The sequence below is a fragment of the Tympanuchus pallidicinctus genome, unplaced genomic scaffold, assembly GCF_026119805.1.
Source record: "Tympanuchus pallidicinctus isolate F22 unplaced genomic scaffold, pur_lepc_1.0 scaffold18, whole genome shotgun sequence".
Classification (NCBI taxonomy): Eukaryota; Metazoa; Chordata; class Aves; order Galliformes; family Phasianidae; genus Tympanuchus; species Tympanuchus pallidicinctus.
The window spans coordinates 10,686,161-10,710,889 of NW_026294699.1; the positions used below are offsets into that span (position 1 = coordinate 10,686,161).

General features: G+C 54.4%; 1 protein-coding gene across 3 annotated transcripts; it reads left to right on the forward strand.

Annotated features, from left to right (window-relative positions):
* Positions 1-1,419: 1,419 nt before the first annotated feature.
* Positions 1,420-23,442, forward strand: MAP2K3 (mitogen-activated protein kinase kinase 3). Of its 3 annotated transcripts, none has more exons than XM_052680082.1 (13): positions 1,420-1,527; positions 11,596-11,628; positions 11,867-11,930; positions 13,438-13,486; positions 15,432-15,545; positions 15,757-15,876; positions 16,316-16,432; positions 16,570-16,621; positions 17,360-17,487; positions 18,283-18,360; positions 19,641-19,780; positions 20,440-20,485; positions 21,026-23,442. In XM_052680082.1, exons 1-13 carry the CDS (start codon positions 1,512-1,514, stop codon positions 21,107-21,109), a joined length of 1,041 nt encoding a protein of 346 aa, XP_052536042.1. In that variant the 5' UTR covers positions 1,420-1,511; the 3' UTR covers positions 21,110-23,442. The 3 variants fall into 3 exon arrangements, with proteins under 3 accessions (XP_052536042.1, XP_052536043.1, XP_052536041.1); XM_052680083.1 differs by lacking the exon at positions 1,420-1,527 and adding an exon at positions 2,186-2,287; XM_052680081.1 differs by lacking the exon at positions 1,420-1,527 and adding an exon at positions 8,364-8,580.
* Positions 23,443-24,729: the final 1,287 nt, after the last annotated feature.

Here is a 24,729-nt window from a genome sequence, read left to right on the forward strand (position 1 = left end):
CGTGGGCGGTGCGGTCGCGGACAGCGTTGGGTGTCGGTGGTGCTGCCCCGTGCCGCCCGCTGCCACGGACACACAAGGAGCGGTTTGAAAGCGGTTGTGTGAAGCGCTCGCTGGCAACCTCTGCAGTCCCAAGCGTGTGCCGTTGCTCGTCCCAAACCCCCTCCCATCGTTGGAGCCCAGATCCCAGGGCTGCTTCTCAGATTGGGATGGCACAAAGCCGGGAAGGCCCATCCGGTTCCCACCTCCGTGACACGGGCAGTGCGTCACCGCCCGCAGCCTGAACGTGGGCTTTGGGAACGCTCTTAGGCTGTGCTGAAAGGCGGTGAATCTGCCACGTCTCTCATTAAGGTAATTACTCCCACTATTAACAACCGTGATTTATTTCCCATTTGAACCTTTCTAGCTTTAACTTCCAGCTGCTGGATGTTAACACTGTCACTGGGTCCAGCCCTGGCATAGGTGCAGCCCCGGACCCATATTTCCTATCCATATTTCAGACACGTTTTCCAGCTCTCAAACCGATAAAAAAAATGCTCTGCACAGCCCGGCTTGGAACTGCACGTGACTGCACGAGGGCTGCGTTCGGTTCCACCCCCTCTTTCGTGTCTATTTGGCTCGTGTTGGGAATTTCTGCCAGAAAAGATTGCTCCCTATAGAGCAGATCTCAGGAATGCTGCTGGGATAGGTCAGGGCTGGCTCATGGGAGACCCCAGGAGTGGGATCCCATGGGAATGAGATGGCATCACTACACCTGTGCAGGGTGACGTGGCTGCTACGGGTCCCCCCTTACATCAGTCCTGCTGGCAGCACATGCCCAGGCAGGTGAGCCTGATGCATGCAGAGACAGATAGTTGGGGGATTTTCCAAAGGGGCTGTGGAGGTTCCTGGCTGCCCCACACCTCTGATGCTGGAGCCCAGCGTCTGCAAAGCAGCACATGGGTATTGGTCAACATCCTGCAGCAGGACGCAGGATGTTACGAACTACAGCTTCTTCTTCGAGGCAGAGGGTGCTGCTTGCACCTGCCCTGGCTGCTCCCAGCAGGCTCCCGTCTCCTGCACTTGCATGGAGGTAACTGGGAGCTGAGGGAGCACAAGGGAGTCCAGGTTCCCTTGGCATTGGATGATGTGCCCAAGCGAGTAAAGTCCCAAGCAGCGCACTGGGTTTCCTAAACGGAAAGGAAAGATATGAGATGGTCCCGTGTTGTAGGGGTGCTGCTGGCCCCGCTGGGCTCACCCCGCCCGCAGGGCAGTTCCCTTTTTGCCCGCCCTACTCACTCAATCCTCTCCACCTTGCCCGACAACCAGAAAATTCCCCTCGCGGAGGCGGGCAGGGCGGTAGATCCACCCTCTCTCCCATTCCACCCAATCACTGCTGCTTTTCGTCCGCGAAGGGGCGTGGCTAAGCCCCATAGGCCCCGCCCCTTCGCTGTTCTTCCCCCGCCGCCGCCGCGCAGCGTAGGATCACGCCGGGTATCGTGCTGCGCCCTAGTACTGCGGGGCCGCCGCCAGTCATGTCTGTGCCCAGAGGTAAGAACGGGGCCGCGGGGAGGGCCGATGGGGTGCGCAGGGCTGCAGGCTGGGCCTCCGTGTGGTTCTTTGCGGGTGCCGTGCTCCGCGCCTGCAGCCCACGCTGTGTCCTAAGGTGCTCGGCGCCGCGGGGCTGGAAGCGGCAGAGAGCAGTGCCCAGCGTGCAGCATCCCCGTCCCGTGCGTGGCACCCGCGGGGAGGGCAAGGGTGGGCTTAAATCCCCCTCTGCTGACCGTGGCCGCGTGCTGCGTTCCGGCAGCTCGGCGGTGTCCCGGTGATACTCGGGCGGTGGCTGCTCGCTGCCCCCAGGTGAGCCCTGAGCGGGAGGGTGCGGGGGGATCTGTCTGGTGCCGGGTGGGGGACGCTCGGGGCGGACTCGCTGGGCGGGACGTGCCCGCTTATCACCGGAATGAAATGCGGGGGGTTTTCCTCGCTGGGGAGCGATGCCCTGGAAAGTCGCCGTCAGGCACCATGTGAGCAATGAACGCACCTCGGCGTGACTGCTTTTTTTTTTTTGCTTTTTTTTTCTCCTCCCCCTCCCCCAAAATGATCCGTGTCTTAAACGGAGGGAATGTGGACCTGAGTTTCCTGTTTGCTGTGTAAGCGGGGGGGGAGGTGAATCAGCAGCGATTTACGGCGCTGCGAGCGGAGCTGCTGACTCACGGCTGCGGGCACTGCCCGCTGCGGGGCCGCTCAAAAGGCGCTCGGGAGCGCGCCCGGCCCGCACCTCTCCGGGAGCGCGCGTGGATGGAGGGCCGAGGTGAGCGCTGCGGGATGCGCAACGCACTGCGGTTGGGTCGTTTGTTTTCCGGAGCCGCTCCGTCTGTGGGATTATCGCTGCCTTTTGCTTCTGCCTTTGCTATTGGTTGCCCTGCAGACGGTTTGTTGGCTGCTTTCTCGGGGTGCTGGTGGGATGGCTGTGGGTATCTGTAGCCCGGAGCGTGACCCGCTGCCTTTTGGTGCTTTTGGGGTCACGCCGCTTTGCGTTCCGTGCTCGGGTTAAAAGGGTAACGAATGGGGAACGCTGTCCGCGGCTCTCGGGTCGGATCCTTCCGCCCCAAACCTCGCTGCCGTCATTCGGGTGTAGTCACGGGGCCGCCTGCTGCCTCCGGAGTGTTTGGGGCTGCGCGTGGCCGCCCGTGACACGCGTGATAGGAATGGTGCCGGGCGGGAGCAATCCTCGCGCTAAACATAGCTGCTGAGATAAACACCTTGTGGGGATTACGCAGGGCTTAGTGCCAGCATTTCGGCTCTCTTCCTCTTCCCACTGCCCGGATCTGATCCCTCGCGGGAGAGAGGTGTGTGGGAAAGGGATGTGAGATAACGTGGAATGCCGAGCAGCAGGGCTGGGGTTTGCTCCGATGTGCCCAGGCTCTCCCAGCTGTCCCACGTCAGCAGCGCAGCCTCGGGTGGTTTAGGAGCTGTGTGGTCCATTGGGGTCAGTCGGGTTCTCTGCTTTCTGGTCTGATTTTGTGGCTGGGGGGCGGTGTGGGGTTTTGACCCCGTAGCTTTGCTGTTACTATGCTGATATGGGCAGACTGCTTGCTGGAGGGGCATGGAATGGGATCTGTTCTCTGGGGGAGGTTTTAATCCACCAACCAAAAGTTTGGGGTTTTACCAGCCTGACTCAGTGCTGCTTGTGAGTATGCGTGGGGCTTGGTGCAGTTGGAGGCTGAGCCAGAGGTTCTGGAGTGCAAAAATGGCTTTTTTTTTTTTAATGGAAACTGGAAGTTCCTATTCTTTTTCCTACTCTTTCCTTTTTATCTGTAGCTCCAAGGAATGTCTAGCAAAAGGGCACAGCTGCTGGTACTTCTCTCCCCCAAGGAACATGCCAACAATTGGACATAGCTGTAGGTGCCACCCCAGCACCTTGCTGGCCTTGTTTGGCAGTGGATCCTGGGCTCTGCTGCCCTGTCCCCAGCGGGGATGGGGGTTTGTGGAGCAGAGGTGGGGGTTTGTTGCCCAGCAGTGCAGGCAGACCCCCTCTCACAGCTCAGATGCGACATCAAGGCTGCATGTCTCTCTATGGGGTGAGCTGTAGTGTCTTCGTTGCATCCTTATTGCAGGAGCAGATGGATGGACATCACTTCGGTCATTGTTGTAGGGATTGCCCTTGTGTGCTGCTGGTTTAGGGGAATGCTGTGATGGTGAGCATTGTGCTGGCTGCAGGCAGCTGGAGGTCGGAGTGCTGCTTCTAGGGATTACTGCAGCAGCCCCACAGCTTTGAGATGAGTGGGGCCAGGGCTGTCCAACAAGGCACCTGAACTTGGTTTTAAGGGCTGGGGTTGGATTTCTCCGAAGAAGGAATGTGTGACCTTGGGTGCCTGTGATGATGTCCCCACATCCCTGGTCCCTCTGCTCTGTGGTTTTGTGACTCCTCATAGCAGAGCAGCTGGCAGCAGCTGGCTGTCACTGTCAATGCTGGGGGGAGAGGAGATGGGGGGGGGGATCTGTCCCCCATGGGTTGCAGTGAGGTCGCCTCAGCTCTGTCCTGTGCTTCAGCATCTTGGGTGAAATGCTTATATAAAAGTCTATATAAAATACAGATATTCAAAGGACAAATTTTCTTTAAAAACACAACTTGAATGGAAGAGTAAGCAGGATGAGGAGCAGACACAAACTTAGCAGAAATTGTTTGTGGAGTATCCACCCTTCCTGCTCCCCCTACCACCACCACCAAAAGAAATCTCCTTTAGGGAAAGAGGAAGCACAGTGCTCATTGTAGGCCAGGGGCTGCTGACCTGGGCTGTGGTTTGGCACTACTGTCACCGCCTGTGTCCTATACAGCTGTGTGATGGACGTGCTGCATGTCTCTCTGACCCTGGGTGCAGGATGCTGTCTGTCTCAGAGTGGCTGACATTATTAGGAAATGTAAAGCTTGTTGTTATCACTTCTTGTGCATCCTGAGTGTTCAGGCTTCCAGGAAGGAATACAAACCATCTGCAGCCAGCTTGGGTCCTGCTGCTGTCCCTGCAGCAGCACAGCGAGCGGAGCTGAGCGCAGGCTGTGCCCCTTTGCTGGGCTCCCCCTGCAGAATTTTTCCCTGTTTTTTTTTTCCTATTAGTGCTCACTGTTGCAGGCAGACTCATCTTTACAGGAAAGCCGAGGCCAGCTGTGCTTGGATGGGTGGGCATCGTCCCATGCCACATGGCCATATGAGGAGAGGCTGAAGGAGCTGGGAATGTTCAGCCTGGAGAAGAGGAGGCTCAGGGGAGACCTCATTGCTCTCTATAACTTCCTGAAGGGAGGTTGTAGTGAGCTGGGGGTCGGCCTCTTCTCTCGTGTCATTAGTGATAGGACCAGAGGGAATGGTTTCAAGCTACGGCAGGGGAGATTCAGGCTGGACATGAGGAAGTATTACTTTTCAGAAAGGGTGGTCAGGCTCTGGAATGGATGCCCAGGGAGGTGGTGGAATCACCGACCCTGGGGGTGTTCAAGGAAAGACTGGATGTTGTGTTGAGGGACATGGTTTAGTAGGAGCTATTGGGAATAGGTGAACGGTTGGACTGGATGATCTTTTAGGTCTTTTCCAACCTTGGTGATTCTATGATCTCTGCCTGCTGCTGTGCAGGAGCGAGGGCTCCTGTGCAGCCACCAAAAGTGACGTGGCTCCTTCTGCACGAGCCGGATGTGTTCCCCGCAGAGCCTTTTTAAGAAAGTCACTTCTGGAGTTAGAAATCCCCCACTGCCTTGCAGTGCTTGGTTTCTCTCTTGAAATGCTGCCAAGTTGTGCTTCAGCCAAAGAGCAAAGGAAGGGTCTGGTGCTGGAGTGCTGCTAGGGTGAGGCAGCAGCCCCATGCACCCATTCCACTTCTGCTTGTAAAGCCTGTGCAGCTGCGAGGCATGTCTAGTGCACACATGCTTGTTTCAGAGGCTTTTAAGGCTTCCTTGGTCTCTGCAGCTAAACCTGATCACCCATTGCCGTTGTCACCTTGGCTGCCCTGTGCCACACCCCATGGATTGCTGTCCCCACTGCAACAGTTTGCTGCTTGCAGGTCGTGAGCACAGTGCAGCATGAAGGGTGCAAGTGCACGCAGCAATGTGCACAGATAGCTCTGTGCTGTGCTCTCTTTGGCAGCACTCATTTTCCCAAGGGCTGGAAGCAGCAGCATGCTGCCAAAAAAGGAGGCAGCAGAGCATGCTTTGTATTGCAGCTTTGCAGCGTCTCCAAGCCTTCTTCTCCATGTTTTGGGTCAACCCTTATGGCTTTTGGCTTTGAGCAGCCTCAGCTCACTGGGGGGGCAGCTGACACCTGGAGGGCTGTGCACTCCCCTGCCCCACAGCAGCTTGAAGCAGGGCTGGCTAATTGTGCTGCTGCTTGGCATGGGGATGGTGACTGAAGGAGCTGCTGCTGGAAATTACAAGTGCGCCTCCACAGCAATTGGTTGTCAGCCTGATGCACGCTCTGAGTGCTCCGCTCCCCTCCAGCTGCTCTCCTGCCTGTCCCACTTCTGCAGGAGCTCACCTTCAATTTTGGATCACTGCAACATTTCTCATTAGGTGACTGTGGGGTTTCCCAGGAGTTTTACAGGTATTCCCTGTAGTGCGTCCCACAGCTTTGACATTGCGCTGTCTCCTCCCAGCACCATGTTGCATCCTACTCCTTTCCCCAAAGCAAAAGCACTGGTTTCAGGCTCAGCCCTCAGGGGTTAAAAAAAAAAAAAAGTGTTTTTTTTTTGTTTTGTTTTGCTTTATTTTTTTCCGTTTTAAACTGGAAGTGGTTCTTGGAAGCACTGAGTGCATCTCAGGCATTGAGTCAGCACCAGGGCTGAGCCGGATGCTCAGCACCAGCCCCTATGTGGGGTGTAGCCTTCCTGGGTACTCTGCTGGAAAGGACCAGTGCTGCTGCTTCCCACTGGAGCTTTGGGAATGGTGCAGAGAAAAATCAAATCAAATCTGCCAGAATGGGAGCTGTGCCCTTCCTGCTGGTGGGCACTGGGGCTGCCATGGGACAGAGAGGGACATTTTTTGGGAGCAGTGCTCAACTCTGTGATGAGGGAGATAGGAAGAATGGTTGCTGTGAGTTTTGCACGCCTGCTGAGCTCACATTTTGCAGCCCTTACTGATAGGGATTTGATCTCCCCCAGCAGCTGGGGCTGTCGTGGATGGGATGTGGGTTTCTGTCCCTGGGATGGAGAAGCTGTGGGGGGAGGGTGGGAGGTGTTGGGCAGGGATGGAACAGAGTGCAGTGGTGTGAGCAGTGAGTGCACCCTGCATTGCTCCTTTCTTCCACCTCAGCTGTGTGCATGGATGTAATCAGGGGAGAAGTGGGACTAAAAACAGCAGGTGAGACCATCGGGTCTGCAAGGCAGAAATGCATCTGCTGCTGCAGATGGGGTTCAGGTGCAGTGTGATTTCCTGCCCCCCAGTGATGCTGGTGGTGATGGATGGCGCTCCCAGCACAGCTCCTGCAGGGTGCTGCTCCCAGGAGATGCTCTGCAGCTGCTTTGCGCTGGGGTTTTGCACGTATTTGGCTGCACCACTCTTAGTGTGCATGCAGTGTGTCCTGTCTTGCCACAGTGTAAATTCAGCTGAGGGCTGCTTCTGAGCTCCCCTAAGATAGACTGGGCTGTGCTGGTGGGTTTCCATGAGCTGTTGGGGTCTGTGTGCTTTGGGATTTCTTGTGGGATATTGAGTTTCAGGCTCTATTGCTACTCCAGAGCATCCACCCGGTGCCTCTGGCCCCATCACACATCCCTGTGTGAGCAGGGAGATGGGTGGGAGAGGGTCTGGCAGCAGGCTGCTGCTTGAGCTCATTGCTGTTGTTAAGGGTGTGCTCTTCCCCTCATTGAAGCCCAGCAGGGAGCGGTGGGTGAGGTTTTGAGCTTTGATTTCCCAGAGCCCGGCAGTGGGGCGGTGGCCGTAGGCACTGACGCCCAGTGGGGTCAGCTCTGAGGAAATGGCATTTCCCAGCCGTTGTTCTGGGGCTGTGTGAATTCACAGAGCGTCTCCATCCTGTGCTGGAAGCAGCATTGTGGAGCAGCCGTGGTGCTGAGGGGGGACGTGGCAGTGTTGTCCCCCTCAGAGACAGGCGCAGTGCCACCCAAGAGCAGCTTTGCATCAGCATCCTCTGTGTGCTGATGATCTCCGCTTGAAACCGTATCCCAGGAGCAGCACAGCTCCCAGAAAATACCTCCCACGGTCCTCCCGGGATGCGTATGAGCACTATTTAAGCTCAGAGCTGCTCATGACATTGGTATGTGCCTTCACCTCGACCTCTGACTTTTTTTGTGCCCGCTCTAAGCAGTGCTGGTTTTGGAGGGGAAAAAGGGAGAGCAGCGATGCTGTGCCATGCTGTGTGCACGTGCATGCAGAGAAGTGGGTGACTTCTCCACCCCTCCCACGCTATCTCCAAGCAAAATCCATGCAGCCGTTTATATTTTGCCAGCAGAGACGCCGTCCCAGTTGTCACCCGGGAATAGCTGCTGGTATTGTCATGGAACAATATTTCCACTATTTGTTGTGGTAATGGTTGTTAGTGGCACAGCAATTAGCACGGCACCTGCAGCACTGAGAAGCCCAGCCTCGTGCTGCCCAGCACCGCTGCTGCGGACACCGAGCGTGGGTGCAAACATTTGCATCCCTCATGACCCACTCTGCATGCAATAATTCTCCACGGGGCCGTGGGATTGCATTGTTTGAGCTCTGTGCTGGGGTGGGCAGGGGTACCATGGGGGTCTTCAGGGAGCGGGATGGAGTGGAGCTCCCTGCAAGAAGGGTGGGCTGGGTTGGGATGCATGGTGCCAGCGCTGCGCTTCAGTGGCTCCCGGAGCTGCTGGACCCCCCCCTTCCTGGTTTCCTGTTGACGTCACCACTATTTCACTGCTGCAGTTTGTACAACTGTTGGAGCTTTCGAGTGTAATCGGAGTGGAGCCACTGCCCTCGGCTCGCAGGGTCCCTGCACTGCAGGCTGCATCCAGCTGTGCAGTCCTGCTGCAAGCTAAGCGCCCTGAGCCCGCTGCTCTCCCCACCTCCTCACCCCCTGTTCTCCCCACTGCCGGGTGTGCGCCGTTTCTGTTCTTCATTTCTGGGAAACCATGGACAAGAAGCAAGGTATGTGTTGCAACCTCCGAAAAGCGTGCTGGGGGCGAACGAAGGGCCGGTCCTGGCCCTCAGAAGGGACGGTGCAACTCCTTGAGCTCAATCCGTGCAGATTTCCATCTTTCTGCTAGCTCGGGGGGAGGGGAGGAGGGTGAGCTCTGCATTTGCAGCCAAGCATATCTATTTTTGCAGCCAGACATCTATTTTTAAAGCTCTGCAAAACCTGCCTTTTTTTCTTGCGTGGGGCTGAAACACTGCATCTTCACTGCACAGAGCCAGCAGTGCTCAAGGAAACGCGCAGGGCAGCGCTTGCTTCCAGCAGCCTTGCACGCCTGTTGCAGCACCTTGCTCCCTGCAGGCAGCTCGCTGCTGCCCAGAAGCTTATTCCCTTAGCACTCTTTGTTTGGGGGAGGTTGCATAATTTTTTTTTTCTTATTACGTTCTTTATTTTTTTTTCCTTCTGGCTTTCCCTCTGCAGCATTGGGCCCCACCCTTCAGCTCTCCGTGGGTCGAGGGGGGGGTTGGATATGCTCCAACCCCTTTCCCAGCACCAGCACAGCCATGCAGCAGGGGTGGACCTGGAGCCTGGTGCTGGGGAGGTTTGATTTCAAAGGTCGGCTCGGGCAAACAGCCGTATTGACAGTGCTTTGGGTTGTCCTGCTTGCTTCTCTCCACCCACACGGAGTGAGAAAGAGAAACCTGCTGGGGAGAGGTGCGGAGGAACCAGGCTGGAGTTGTGGTGGCTGAGATGAGGGTTTTGGTGATGAATGAATGCGGTTCCAGGAAATGTCTGCTCTTAGCTGGTGGAGACTGCAGTGCAAGGGGGAAAAAGAAAATGCCAGTTTCTTTTTTTTTCTTTAGGAGGAAATGGGGACTTTCTTAGCATAGAGGATGTAGTTACGTGCTCGTGGCATCACGTGGTGACAAGTGTGGCCACAACGGGGACTTCGGTCAGCTCGTGTTCCCAGTGCAGAGCTGGGAAGGACAGGAATGTGTCCCCAGTCTGCCCCATGCACGTGCTGCTGCTTTCAGGCTGTGGAAGTGGCCTCAAGCTGCTGTGAGCAGTGGGTAACACTCACAGGCTCTGTGCTGCACCTTTTCTTCTGCAGAAACCCTGCAGAACAAGAGCATCCCCTTGCTTACAGGCGATGGAGAGTATTCTCCTCATCCCAGCCGTGGGAGGGAGGTGCTGGGAGCTGGCAGCTGCTGTGAAGCGGGGAGCAGCTGCCCATGGGGTCACTGGGATTGAATTGCAAGGTCGTGCTGTGCCTGTCCCACTGCACAGCATTCCTCTGGTGGTGGGCATGGAGCTGGGCAGTGGGATGGGGCTAGGGCTGAAGGTGTGTGAGTGCTGTGGTGGGTACAGGGAGAGCAGCAAGATGCATCCCTGCTTTGGCTCTCGAGGGTTTGGGAGCAGCATCCCAGAAGGAGAGCAGTGTATTTTATTTTGGTATGGGCTGATGTGATGTGCTGAGGTGGGTTTTCTAGCCCTTGCTTTGGCAGCTATAGGAAATGCTTTTGGGTGCTGGGTGCAACCACTGGGAAGAGAATGCTGCTGGCCCTGCAAAGTGGTGCTGCAAAGCATAGGGCAGTACTTTGGGGCTGCACAAAGCCCTCCTTGCAGCAAAGTGTGAGCTCTGCCTCATGGGGTGTGACTGATGTACAGAGACATTGTGATCCTCCTGTGTGGTGCAGAGGTTTTGCACAGGGGATCTCCCCATCCTGCACAGGGCCACTCACCCATGCTTGCAGATGCTGTGTGTGTAAGGGTGAGTGCATGGATCCCAACCTCAAGCTCCCTGTAACCCTGATCCGTGGGGCTGATGCTGCAGCCTCTGGCACAGTGTGGATGCTTCTCCCCCTGCGTGAGTCACCGCTGTGCTCTGACCCAGCACTGTCAGGGAGCTGCACAGAAGGAGCATTGTGCTCCTGCTGGGGGTTACTATGGCAATTGGGGAGAGGGAGAGCAAACAGATACTGCAAAATAGCAGCCAGGATGGGGGGCATTTCAGAGCTTGGTGTGAAGGGAGGATGCAGATGGAGGGTGTTCAGTTGGTGCTGCCCAGGATGTGGGGTGCAGAGAGCCAGCAGGACTTGGAGGTGCTTGCTGAGCACAACTTGGGGTTGTTTTGGGGGCATCTAGCAGCTCTGCATACACAGGGTGATGCATGCATGTTATTGTCTGCATCTTGGGATGGGATTGCGTGCCCTGTGGAGTTCTCCCTCCCACTGGCTGCAGAGGAAGCTGCAGCCCCATGTCCCAGCTCTCTGCCCTGCCCTGGCTGCAGGAAGGGAAGGCACTGCTGAGGCAGAGGGCAGCGTCTTGCATTTGGCTGTATTTTGTGTTTGCACAGCCAGGTATTTTGCAGTGCAGGACTATTTATAGCTCCCTGTCCCATCCCAGCTGGGTATGGAATTGAGAGCAGCCTCATGGAGCAGGTGCTGAGACGCACAAAGGACTTGCAGGGCTCTGGAGCTGGTGCTGCAAACCACAGCAACCCCATATCCCTGTGGGTCAGCACAGCAGGGCTCCAGCTCCTTCCTGTTTCAGTGCAAGGTCTCAACCTGTGCACACTGATCCTGGTGTTGTGACTAGCAGCTCCTGCCCTGTGGTTCCCCTTGGTGTCACATGGAGTGTTCCCTTTCAGGGTCAGAGTTGCCAGTTGCTGTATGTGAGGCTTGTTGGCCGTTGTCCTGATGGCACGGAGCAGGGCTGGCTGCTTCCCTGCCTCCTGCAGCATACTCACAGGATCTGTCCCTTCCTTGCCCAGCTGGGAGTGTGATGAGAAATGGGTCAGTGCTTCCCAAAATGGGATCTGCTGGGAGCACATTGAGGTGCTGTCATGGCCCTGGGCACAGCCAGTGGCATGGGGACATCTGGTGGCTGTGCAGCCCAGGACAGGGTTGGGTGCCAGCTACCCCGTGGCGTGTTCCTCTGCTCCTGTCTGGCACCATAAGGGATGTATGGTTTGTATTGAGTTCTTTGGAGTGTGAGCACTGACCTGATGTCTCCCTGCTCTCTTCCAGATTCCAAGGGATCCCTGGAGCCACACAAACCGGGTGAGTGCCTAGCAGACAGAGCAGTTTCACCCCTTCTCCTAAATGCCAGCAAATCCCCCCCAAAAGAGGAACACTTAATGGCCATGGGGGGTGAAGACTGCTGTGGGGGTGGCTGGAAGCAGAGTGTGAGAGTTGCACACCCTGCAGCCCTGGACCTGGTGGCTGCAGTTGTGGGGGTGTTGAAACGAAGGAAAGTTCTAAAAATGCCCTTTGCTTATGTGTGCATCTTCTCTTGCAGTGAAGGGCAAGAAGAAGCTGAGGATAACATGTCCTCCCATCAAGCAGCCCCCTGTCAACACCACGTGAGTGCCTGCTCCTGCAGCCAGTTCTAGGAGCTGCAGTGAGCTGTCTCAGGCCATGTGGCCATAGAAGTGTTACCACACACATCAGCTGGTTGGGGTTTTTCAGCTGGAGCTCTGGCTTCTCAGTGATGAGGAGGAATTGCACTTGTGCACACGCATAGATTCTGTGTGCCTCTGGGAGCTGTCTGCAGGGCTAGGACCTGCAGCAGGAGCAGGGGTGAAGGTGCTGGGTGCAGCGGAGTAGCCCCTGCCCTCAGCTTGTGGCATCCCCTGCCCTGTGCCTTGGCCTACGTGAACCCATGTTGGTGCAAGGAGGATGTGGAAGCCTTATTGTTCCCCACTGCTGTGCTTGGGGCTGGTGCCTACCTGCATTTCAGGCACTGGGATTTCTCTGTGCCCTGTTTTCTGCTACTCGGTACATTGTTATGCTGTATTTGGGGGGGCAGAACCAGGGTGGCACTGCTAGGTTTGACAAAAAGCAGATGGCTGAAATTCCTCCTCTGTGATGTATCTCCACCACCAAGCTCTGCTCTGTCCAGAGAACCACAAAGCTCTGAGGGAGCAGTGAATCCCTCACTGGGGGCTCATCCCTGAATCCCCAGGCTGGGCAGGTTGCCTGGAGCCAGGAGCTTCCTGTTAACAGCCCACAGCCTGGTGTGTAGGCAGAGCCCTGCATGCAGAGCTGTCTCCCTCTGTGCCTGAGTTTCCCTGGAGCAGATGTCAGCTGCAGTTTGCAGGGTGCTTGCATGCCCAGAGCATTCCTGTTCACACTGGTTCTAGGCCCCTACCGTTCCTTTTCTCTGCACTTTTCAAGGCACATTGCAAATATTTGCACAGTGCCAATGCTTTTGCTGCAAGCCTGAGCACTTCCTTGAAGGTACTGCAGCGCTCTGATGGGAATGAAGATGAGGAGCAGACTGCCCAGTTCCCAGCTGATAGTGACAGAGGAGTTGAACACAGGAGCAGGGCAGAAGGATGAAAAGGACAGTGTCTGCTTTATATCCCATACTGACAACAGGGGGGAATGGGAAACTGTGAGGAGGGGAGAAAATCCATAAAGGAAGACTTTTGCCTACATGGTGTTGTGCAAAGTGTGACGCTGCTGGCTGCTCCGCATGCCAGGCTGCCTGGAACAGGCTGTCAAGTGTACACAAATGACTCAGTGCAGAGGAATTACCTGTTGTTTTCTAGGCGTGTTTGGGGCGACGTGGCTGTTGCTCTTACAACACCTGCCTGTCAAAACACGACAGCTGCTCCTCTCCCCGCATGGGGACGGTTTCATAGCTTTGATGCAGCCTCACCTCGCTGCTCCCTGGGCTCCTGCTGGCTCTGTGGGTGGTGGTGGCTCGATGAAAGCCTTTGGGAGTGTTTGGAGGGGGCTGGTGTGCACCCATAACAACGCACTGTGGGAAGCAGTGGCTGAAAGCACCTGGGGGCACATGAAACCTGGCACTGGAGAAGGGGGTTTTGAGGTTGTGCTTCTTTCTGATCCCCTCTCTCCTTGCAGGCCGCCAAGGAACTTGGACTCCAGAACCTTCATCACCATTGGAGACAAAGTATGTGTCGATGTTCTTGTTTCCAATTCTGCTTGCCTCCTGTATGGGAGTAGCATGGATCAGGCTGCCATGACAACTTGTCAGATTGGATCTTTGTGATCCCAAGCATCCTTTAAGCTCCAGTATGTCCTCCTGGTGCAGCCTCATGGGATGCATCTTTGGAGGGGTTGAGGTGTCCTCAAGCAGGGGACCTTTCCCCTGTTGGCTGTGGGTTTGTGCAAGTAGTGAGATCAGGGAAATAGGCACGTGTGGGTTGAGGCTTTGCCCTTAGTGGGATCCTGCTTGCTTGGCAGCCTTCTCACTTTTACCCAGTCTGGCTGTGCCCTGCTGTCCCAGCCCACGTCCCCTTTGTCCCTGTTGCTGCTGGCATCCCACCAGAAGCTGGGCTCAGAGTTCCTCTCCAAATCCTTTCCAAGCTGCCTGATGAAAAACGCTGCTAGAAATAGCTGCCACCTCCTTTTTATTTAATTCTCTTGTTACAGGCTCTCCTGGGGCTGCAAACAACCTAAAAATACGGGGTGTTGGGTCAGTCCCATCGTTGGTGCAAGGTTTTAGGTTTTGAGGGGAGAGAAGCAGCCTGGGCTGGGTGCAGGGAGCAGCCCTGCTGTTGGTGTTGTGTTCTAGCTGTTGTGTGTATTAGTGGCTTGGGGAGAGTGCACAGAGTGTGCAATGGGAGAGCTGCAGCTCTGCAGGCTGTGCCCTTCCTGCACTGCAGTTCTGAGGGGTTCTGCATCTGTGCTCTGCCTGCCCTGAGATGTGCAGCTCAGGTTTGCTCTGGGTGCTTCAGAACAACACAACATGGGATGGAGGAGTGGTGGGTGCAAGGGCAGCTTCAGGTTGTGAGATGAAGGGTGACTGATCCATGCAGAGTAGAGGGTAACGGGGTGCAGTGTGGGGTTCTGTTCTGTTGGTTCTTTGTCTCTGCAGCTGGGCAGGGCCATGATGGTTCCCAGAGTGTGCTGGGAACTGCCAGTGTCTGGGGAAGCCTGCAGGTAAATGCCGGAAACAAAAACACAATGCCCTGGAACAGTCATAGAACATATGTCCTGAAAAGCACCACTGGGTCCTTCCTGGAGGCTCCTGCAGGAGCTGTAAACCTGCACTGTGCCTCTGCCCAGGGCAGCGAGGTGGGGGCTGCATGAGTCCCATAGTCCCATTGGATCCACTTCCCTGTGCCATGCAGCATAGCTTCCTGCTGAGCTCAGCCCCAGACCTCCCTCAGCTGCCCACCATTCCCATCTGGCCCAAATTAGTGGGGCTGGTGGTTAGCATGGCCTCCAGCCCGGTAGCCCTGACTCCCAGCACGCTGCTGCCCTTCTGCTCTGGGTGCACCACTGCTTCCAATGCTGTGCAGTGCTTTTCCCACCCTTTGCTGCTGCTGGGTCAGTTTGGCATCCCGGTGTTATTTTTGTTCCCTGAGACCGGAGGGAAGCTGCAGGCTGGATGAAGTCCTGCCTGGTTGAAAGGAGGTCTGTAACTTATTAAGAGCGATGAATGCAGCCTCCAAAAATAGCCCATGTCTCACTCCAGCAGTGTATGCCCTGCCCAGCAGAGCAGACAATTACAGGGCAACGTGTGCTGGGGGGAACTTGTCTGTGGGATGTGCAGAAACTCACTGGCAGAGAGACACTGAGCCTTGGGCCTCTTCCAGTGACATTGTGCCCTTTGGCAAATCCCAATCTCTAGCTTAAAAGGGGTATTCAGTGAGCCCCAAGGGAGCCAAAAGTACATCCATCTGCTCTAAGCATGGTGGGCTGCTGGAATTCTGTAGGTGCTGGGGTTTAGGCATGCTCTGTGTGGCTGAAGTGCAAGCAGTGAACTTTGCCTTTACAGTAAGTGTGCTCCTGCCTGATTATTATTTTTTTTTTTATATATATATATATATATATATATATATATATATATATTTTTTTTTTTTTTTTTTTTGTCACTTTTCTCCTTACAGAACTTTGAGGTGGAAGCTGATGACCTGGTGACTATTTCAGAGCTGGGCCGGGGGGCCTATGGAGTGGTGGAGAAAGTGAGGCACGCTCAGAGTGGCACCATCATGGCTGTGAAGGTGAGGATGGCTTCCTCCTGGTGGGGCAGAATGGGGACAGAAATGACAGAAATGGGGGGCTTGTTGATTTGGTACCCTCCTGTGTCCCCATACAGCCCAACGTTGCACTTAGGTGGTGTTTGTAAGAGGTCATCTGGGCATCTCTGAGGTCTGTGCTCGCTACAGAACTCCACCTACATCAAAACCTTTGTTTTTTCTTAATATTTCTCAGAGGATTCGTGCCACAGTGAACACTCAGGAGCAGAAGAGACTGTTGATGGACTTGGATATCTCCATGAGGACAGTTGACTGCTTCTACACTGTCACTTTCTACGGAGCCCTATTCCGAGAGGTGAGAGGCTACTGTTACACAGCTCCTTGGGTCTGTGTGTGTCCTCTGAATGCACGAAACTGTCTCAAACCACTTCTGTTTCCTACCGCTGAAGTGGGCTGGTTGAGGTGGTACAAAGCCCAGCTGTTGCAGGAGGCAGCAGGTCCCTTTCCATGCTGCAGCAGCAGGTGCCCAAACATGTTGGAGGTGGGCTGGGCTGGATTTCAAGCAGGACGCTCTTGGATGTGGCTGCTGGGAGTGCTATGAGTGGTACCCCAACATCAGTGCCCACTGTTATCAGGTGCAGTGCTGGTCAGCAATGTGGTCAGCAGTGGCTGCACCATGGGGATGTTGGATTGCCCTGGGTGGAAGCGTGGTGCCCCTGTCTGCCCCCACTGTGTCCTTTGGCTCCTGGGGGGGGTTGGAGAATTTCCTATAGCGACTTTCTCTCCACCTGCAGGGTGATGTGTGGATCTGCATGGAGCTCATGGACACTTCCTTGGATAAATTCTACAAGAAAGTACTGGAGAAGAAGAAAACCATCCCTGAAGACATTCTGGGAAAAATGGCCGTGTCTGTGAGTGCTTGTGCCACCCCCACCCCCCCTCGAGCTTTGTGCACTCCTCATGCTCTGTGGTTTGCACTCCTACTGGGGTTTGCTGAGTGCTGAGCTACATGTGGCTAATGGTGCTCTCCTGCTCTGTTTGTCTGCAGATTGTACGAGCTCTGGAGCATCTGCACAGTAAACTGTCCGTAATCCACAGAGGTGGGTGCTCAGTGGGATTCATGTAGTGTGCTGCAATGCCAGCCTTGCGATGGGTCATGGGAAGGCTCCTTCCAAGGAGATGTGTGATGTGTGCCTCTGGAACACCTGCAGTTGGGGTCTGGTGGCACTTGGGGCCGTGGTGGACATGCTTAGATGCCCCAGGCCTGTTTCAGTGGTGTATCCTTCACGCATCTGCTTATTTGATGTTCTCTTTCTCCTTTCTACATGAGGGGTTGGATATAATGACTGAATTCTTTGCTGTCTATATTTCTGTAGGCATCTCTGTCTCTTTCTGAGTACTGAGATGCATTGCAGGCAGCACTTAGGGATGAAATCACATACCCTTCTTGGCTGGGTAGTTCTGGCAAGGGGAGAGATGAAGAAGACCTTGCAAATCACTGATGGGCATCATAACAGCCAGGTCCTGCTCTTCATCTTAACACAGTTTGTCATGTACTTGCACACAGGTCATGATGGGCCTGAGACGAGCTGTCCTGAGAGCTTGGTTGAGTTTTCAAGGCTGTGTTTGCTCCATAAATTGCTCCTGAGGAACTGTATGTTCTGTGTGAAGCTTAGCGTTTTATTTCAACTGCATAAGGGCCAGAGTGGGGGGGTTGCTCCTGTTTTTTCCACAGCCATCCCTCCTGTTCCCTGTCACCAGGGAGTTCCTTATGCTATCCCGGGCACCATGATACCTCTACAAAGGCCCCATCTGTTCTCACATGTTCTTTGTTGTAGATGTGAAACCTTCCAACGTGCTCATCAACAAGGAGGGACACGTGAAAATGTGTGACTTTGGGATCAGTGGCTACTTGGTGGACTCGGTGGCGAAGACAATGGATGCTGGCTGCAAACCATACATGGCTGTAAGTGTGCTTATGTGCAATCCATCCAGCCTCACCTTGAGAAGGCTGCTGCTGCTTAGAAACTGGTCTTGGCTCACCTCTGTGCTGAGGTTGAAAGTGTGTTCTGGGTTTCCTGACTCAGTAGTGTCCTACAAGGATGGGATTCCCCTCCCTGTAAGCCCTGCTGTTTAATAGACTCATAGAATCATTAAGATCACTAATGCCAACCCATCCCACCATGACACCAAACTGTGTCCCTCAGTTCCTCATCTCCATGGCTATGGAATACCTCCAAGGATGGGGACTCAACCACTGCCCTATTTGTGTCCATGTTGCAGCAGAGTCTTCCTGTGCCCCCTTTCTTTCACAAAAGTGTGAAAAGTCTGGCTGGTGCTGGTTGTAGTGGGTGGAATCATAGAATCGTTAAGGCTGGAAAAGATCACTAAAATCATCTAATCCAACCATCAACCCACCCTATTGGGTTGGAAAGCTGCTCTTGACTAGAAAATGCTGAGGCTTTCCTTGGTAGGATCATTTCATCCTCATTCCATGGCACTGGTGTGGGGGAGCTCCTGCTCCTGGGGCAGGCACCCTCCTGCAGGGATGATATAGGGGAGGGGAGTGCTTGTGGAGGTGATGTGGAGTGGGACATGGCACTCGCTGGTACTTGCAGATGTAACCTCAAACCCTGCCTTTGTGGGGATGTGAGCTAGGGGAATCTACCCAACCTGGATTTTGGAGCCAGAGATCGGCTGTGTGTGGTTTGCACTGTGAAAACGAGACAGAACTGTAATACCTTCTGTTTTGCTTTTGCAGCCAGAAAGAATAAATCCTGAGCTGAACCAGAAGGGCTACAATGTGAAGTCGGATGTCTGGAGTCTGGGGATCACAATGGTAATGCAGAGGGCAGGTGCCAGCACTGTGATGCTGGAAGTGGGCTGGGGTCTGCGCTGGGGGCTCCAACTTTGAGGTGGTGTGTGTGGTTAGCAGCAGCCTTACCTGAGGGGCAGCTCACAGCAGCTAACAGGAAGTGGAAATGCTTTCAGTTCCAAAATTGCAGCTGCTCAGGATGGTTCTTCTGCCTCCTGCAAGAAATGGATCTGTCAGAAAGCAGCTGAAGTCTTCTGGCATGGGAGGACAAAGGAAATCACAGCTGCTGGCTCAAGGGGAATGCTGCCTGGGAACAGTTCTGCTTTCCAGGAGACTACATCTCTTGCTTAGACTATTCCCCTAAAATTTTCCTGCACCTTTTTAGCTGTGACCTTCGTTTTGGACACTGTCTCCTTGCATCTGTATGTGCTGCACAGATCTCTGACAAATATTCCCTCTTGGTATCTCCGTGCTGTGCAGAGCAGAGCTGTGCTTGCTGCAAAAGCAATCAGCTCCAGCTCTGATCTGAGGTGCAGGAAGCTGTGGGATGGGAAATTGTGGCAATGACGAAACCTGAGCTCTTCCAGCACTGGATGGGAGAGGGGATTTTACTGAAAGCCTGCCAGCCTGCAGCTGGATGGAGCCCCAACCTCATTCCCTCTAGTATCTTCCTCCTGGGCTGGCTTCCTATTTTGCTTACTAATTTCTGGAGGGGTTTGATTGAAGACTAGCCCTACTTAGGGCTACTGAGCTGCAGGGCTGATCCTAGTTTTATTCATTTCTCACTTCCCATCCCTTGGCCTGAGATGCCCAAGAGCTGTGATGGACTTTTTCCTGCTGGAATGGATGATGGAGCAGGGTTAGCTGCAGCAGTTTGATAAACATCATCTTAAGTTATATTCTAAACTTGCTTTCACTTGGGCTCATGGATCTTTTTGTGCCTAGATCATACAGCCTGCGGTCCAGAGGGCAGGTTATGTTGAGAAGAGCACTCCAGAAGCCAGTGCAGAAGTAGCACCTATGCTGCTTTGATTATCTTTTTAAATAACCCTGTTTTACATATATTTGTCTGCTTCCTGTAAATGCATTAATTTGCTGAGCAGGCCTCAAAAGGAAGTATTTTTTGCCTCTAGGTCTTTGTATTTAAAAAAAAAAAAAAAAAAGTTGGGGGGGTTGGAGGGGGGAAGTAGTATGACCCAAATTGAAAATGGCTTGTTAGGAGGGAGGCTTTTCATCTTGAACCTGCACTCGTGCAGCCTCTGATGTGGGGCAGCCCTGGTGTCTCACAGTGTCCTTGTCCCCAGATCGAGTTGGCCATCCTCCGCTTCCCCTACGAGTCCTGGGGCACCCCGTTCCAGCAGCTCAAGCAGGTGGTGGAGGAACCCTCACCCCAGCTGCCTGCTGAGCGCTTCTCCAAGGAGTTTGTGGACTTCACGGCACAGTGGTGAGTGTGGCAGAGGCTGGGCTGAGCAAAGTGCGGGGCTGGGGTTGGCTTTGGAGCCTGTTTATCTCCTCCTTGTACTGAGCTGGTGTATCTGCTGCAGTGGGAATGGGTTTTGTTGCCCAAAGGGGTTTTGTTCTCAGTGTGACTCATCCAGGCTGCTTGGAAGGCAGAGGTTTCTTTTCCCGTTTTACCATTGGCGCTGCTCAAGTGTTGGTGGTTTCTGGCAGCGTGGTGATGGAACAGCCCTCTGGCAGCATCTGGGTGCCTCTGGGTGAACCTGGTTTGTGGTTTTGTGGGTTCAAGGAGCTGTTCCCCTCGAGTTCTCTCTGCTTCTGGCCTGTTTGGAGGTGCCACGAAGCCCTGGGATGGTTGGTGGGAAGCCACCTCCTCTCCTTCCCAGCAGGGCTGCTTGCTTCTGGGTTTGGCAATATCCCAAATCCGTCCTTGTGGTTCCCTTCTTGGGTGCTTCAGGGCCATGTGGTTCAGCTCAGAGGGAGAGGAATGGGTGCTGCCTGCCCAAAGTGAGGTGTGATTGGGGAAGGGGAAGGGGAGGTCCCTTCTGATAGACCACAAATAGGAAAAAAAAAAAAAAAAGTAAAAAAAGACCCTATAGCCTTTTTTCTTTTTTTTCTTTTTTGTTTTTTTTTTCCCCCCTTCAGTTTAAGGAAGAACCCCGCTGAGCGAATGAACTATTTAGAACTTATGGTAAGTTTGGGGCCATCTCTGCTGGCCTTCATCTGGTACATGAAATATGTTGGAATAAAAGGTCCTGGACAAATGGTACAGCAGGACGCAGGGGTGATTTCCAGGCACACGGTGGGATGGGCGTAGTGTGTCTAAGGTACAACGGTGTATTGAGTTTTGTGGGTGTTAAGGGGATTCAGTGATCAAGGTCAAGCTTTCTAGATGTTTTCTCCTTCTGTCCCACCTGCTCTTGGAGAGTTTAGGTCAACCACCCCAAATGGTGGTAGTGCAGCTGGATTTTAACCTGGAAACACCAAACCCAAAAGTGTTCAGCTTTAAGCTGATTTAGTGGAGGGTTGTTAGGGTAGAATGGTTAGGTCATGGTTGGACTCGATGATCTTTGAGGTCTTTTCCAACCTGAGTGATTGTATGATTCTGTGACATCCATGGGAGTCTGCAGGGGATGCTGCTGCTCACTTGGCCAGTGCTGTGACACCCCTGGGGCTGCTTTTAGACTGCTCCCTGCTGGGCTATGACTGATGCCTTGCTTCTTGTTGACAGGAGCACCCCTTCTTCACCCTACATGACACCAAAGAGACTGACATGGCCTCCTTTGTGACAGAGATCCTCGGGGATGACTCTTAACTGGAGCCCCACTGTTCCGTGCAGTCCCCGCAGCGGAGCAGATGCGGACTTGAATTCGTGATGGTTTGCACAAATTGTGTTCCTCAGCCCACGGACAGCTCTGGGCACAGCTCCATCGCAGCCTCTTTTCTCTTTGCCTGAAATCTTCAAGGAAGAGCCTTGGAAGCCAACACCTTCATCCCTTCAAATGCTGGGGGCACGGGGTGGGGATGGTGCCCAACCTTGGCACGGTCTGTGGGGAACTTCTGCCTTTTTTCCCCTTTGCTGCCTGGGGCTGGCAAAGAGAAAATGCTGCTGTGCTTCTTCCCCCTCCCTATCTGTCCCCAGCCCCTCCCCCAGCATTTCACCTGGTTCTCTGCCTCATGTTCCTGAGCAGCACTTCAGGAGGCTGCAGGGCTCTATGGATACACCGCTGTCCCCGCACAAAGCCATCTTGATGACAGCTGGGTGACCCTTCAACACAGCCCCAGGCCTGACACCCCCTTCACTGCGTGATCTACTGCTCCCCTGCAGAGGAATAAAAGCGTATTTCCCCCCAGTTCACTCCACCACGAGCAGCAGCCCTCCCTCTCTTGCTTCCTTCATGGACCTTCTCCTCTGTGCTCACCCTGGGGCTGCATGACACTGGAAGAGGTGGGGATGGCTGAGCATCTACCACCACTCCTCATCCTGCAGGAGGATGCTGCCCCAGCTCTCCATCCTCTTCCCCCTTTGGGGCTCATGTAAGACCTCACACTGTGACCCCATCACTGCCTCCAGCTGTGGCCACAGCCGCCATCTCAGCCCCAACGCCCCACAGCCCAGTGCAGGGGCTGCTGCCAGTTGTACATTTTGTGTCTATATATAATGGACTTTGTAACATGTTTCTGGGTTTTACTGCACTTGCTATAAATTAAAGCCCTTCTGTGTGGGTGGGAGGAGGGAGGAGCGCTTCCTTCTCCCCTAAAGCATCTGCTGTGAGCCCCGCTGTGTTCCATCCACGTGTGGGACTGCAGACTGAAGGCACCGCTGTGGGTTTTTTATTTTTAATAGATTGAGTTTTCAGAGGGATTTTTTTCCTTTTCTAATATATTTGTGTGTGTGTGCGTGCTATATATATATTATATATTTTTAAATCAGTGATGATGGTGTGAATGTCTATGTGAGCAGCAGTTCTGCTGCTGTGACCAGCAGTTTTCTGGCTAGATTTGGGGTAGTGGCTGAGGCTTTAGAAGACAGACTGCCCTGAGATTATTTCTTTTTTTAAGAAGAAATGCATCTATTTTTTAATCAAATCTTAAAAAACAAAACAAAAAAACCCCAACATACTTTTCCTGAGCTTCCTGCCCTGGAGGTGTGGATGTGAGGGTGCATTCCTGTTATTTAGGGTCCTCCCCCTGCTGAAGCACAGCATTCAGCTGACCCCATCACCCTTCACCTTTGTTATGGAGCCATGCTGGGCTGTGCTTGGAGGCATGGTACAGCTCCCAGGAGAAGAGCTTAGGGTAGCTCAGGGTGACTTTCCCCTCTGTCTCACCCCATCTGCTCAGTGCATGAGCCCATAGGAAACAGCACAGATGGACACAGCACAGTGAGCAAACCCTGCCCTGCTTCGGTCTGACCCTTAACCCCTATCCCACCTCCTTGTGCACGATGATGTGGCTGATGCTCTCCACATCCTTCAGTCCCACTCCCCAAAACATCCCATGCTCCCTGAAATTGCACATCACCAGCCTGGTAGGACAGCTTGGCAGCTGAGGTGCTCACTTGTATGCTTTTCCATAGTTGGTCACTTTGGATTCCTTTCGATTTGCTGTTAAGCTTTTGTTTTTCCTCTTTCTCCTTGCTTTTCTTCTCCTGGAGAAAGTCCTGACTGAGCTCAGAGAGCACCTTCCCTTTCTCAGGTGATACAGTGGTGAGGGGGGGTTGGGACCCAGGGATGGGGCTTTGCTGCTCGGTTGGGTCCTGTCTGCCCTGTGTGCTGAAGTGGGTCCTGCTGCTTGTGCCCTCCTGCCATGCACAGGGATGATAGATCTGGTGCCCACCAGCTTGGTCTTAGGGTGGGAGAGAATATTAGGAAAAGTTTCTTCTCTGAGAGAATGATGGTGTGTTGGAACTGCTGCCCAGGGAGTGGTGGGGTCACCATCCCTGGAGGTGTTCCAGAAGCACGGAGATGTGGCACTGAGGGATGTGGTTTGGTGTCATGGTGGGGTTGGTTTGTGAATCTGAGAGGTCTTCTCCAACCTGAATGACTCTGTGGTTCTGATGCAGCCCAGAGTCCCTCCAGCCCTGTACTGAGCACAGTCTGTACCCATGAACCCCTCCTTGTTTTCAATAAAATTCACCCCGAAGCACCCGTGTGCCCTCTTCGTGTGATGGAGCATCCTCGTCGTGTCAGGTCCTCTCACGACACTCAGGTGCTTTATACTGCTTGCAGTACTGGGGGCACCCCAGGCCGCGGGCTGAAAGACCCCGCGGAGCATCACCCCGGGCCGGGACTCTGTGGGGCTCAGCGAGAGCCCCCCGCTATCGGGGTGCTGCCGGCGGTGTGCGGTGCCCCCCCGTGTGGGGCAGCGGCTCTGGGGCTGTGCTGCAGCGCAGGGTCGGGGGCACCGTCCCAGGGCCGCCGCGAGGGGGAGGCAGCGGGCAGCGCCGGGGGTCTGCGGGGCCGCGGCTCCTTCAGCCTCAGCTGTGGGATGATGAGAAGCGGGGGGGCTCCGTCCCATCCCATTCCCATTTTTTCCCCTATGAGCCCTACCTCGATAGGAGCTGTGGGACACGGGTGAGGTGCGCGGGGGGCTGGGAAGCCCCCTGGTGTTGGCCGGGCGCGGGGAGGGAGGGAGGGAGGGAGGGGAGGGGGGAGCGGCTCAGCGCTGAGCTTGCGGGCTCTTCGTTTCAATTAGCAGCTTAATGGCTGCATCGAGATCCATTAAACATGTAGCAGTGCCTCCGAGGAGAGAACTTCAGCAGAAGCGGAAAATTCATCACACTGAGTTTCCCAATTAGGAAAAAAGTTTTTTGTTTTTTTCATCGCCCCCCCCTTCCCCCCCCCCAAATTGGCTCAAATACAAGCATGAAGAGGTTATTTCTGCCGGCACGCTTACCTGCAGGCACATGGTAGGGGGCAAGCAGGCAGTGCCCAAAGCAGGACAACCCCTCAATGCAGACAGCACAACTCATCACACCTCAGCCAGCCCAGGAGAGCAGACGTGGCACCAGGGGGTGGCATCCAGCCCTGCCCTGTGCTCAGCTGGCTGTGATGGGCGCCCAGTTCCCCCATCAGCCCTCACTGGTCATACTGGGAGCTGGAGCTGGTGGTGCTCCTGGAGAGCAGATCGCAGGGAGTTCTCTGGGTTATTTATTTTGCTTGGTTTTTCTTTCTTTTATTCTTTTCTGAAGGTGGCTGGGGCTGTATGTAGGGCAGGGTTGGGTTTTTTTAGGTTCAGGCAGCACGTGGGCACCTTCAAGATCGATAGCATAAATCAGTGCAGGGCATTGGGTTGTGTGAGATGCGTTCCATCCTCCCCTAATAGCTGTCTCAGCCCAGAAACTTCCAATGCTCCAGCTCTGGTAGCACCTAAGGGCTAATGAGCTGAAACTGCAGAATACCAATGAGACCTCAGCAATATGGATTACCCTCC

Coding starts and splice junctions, on each gene's coding strand:
- MAP2K3 (XM_052680082.1), top strand. Junction 15,546..15,756: donor GCACCATCATGGCTGTGAAG/GTGAGGATGGCT, acceptor AATATTTCTCAG/AGGATTCGTGCCACAGTGAA. Junction 17,488..18,282: donor GCTGCAAACCATACATGGCT/GTAAGTGTGCTT, acceptor TTGCTTTTGCAG/CCAGAAAGAATAAATCCTGA.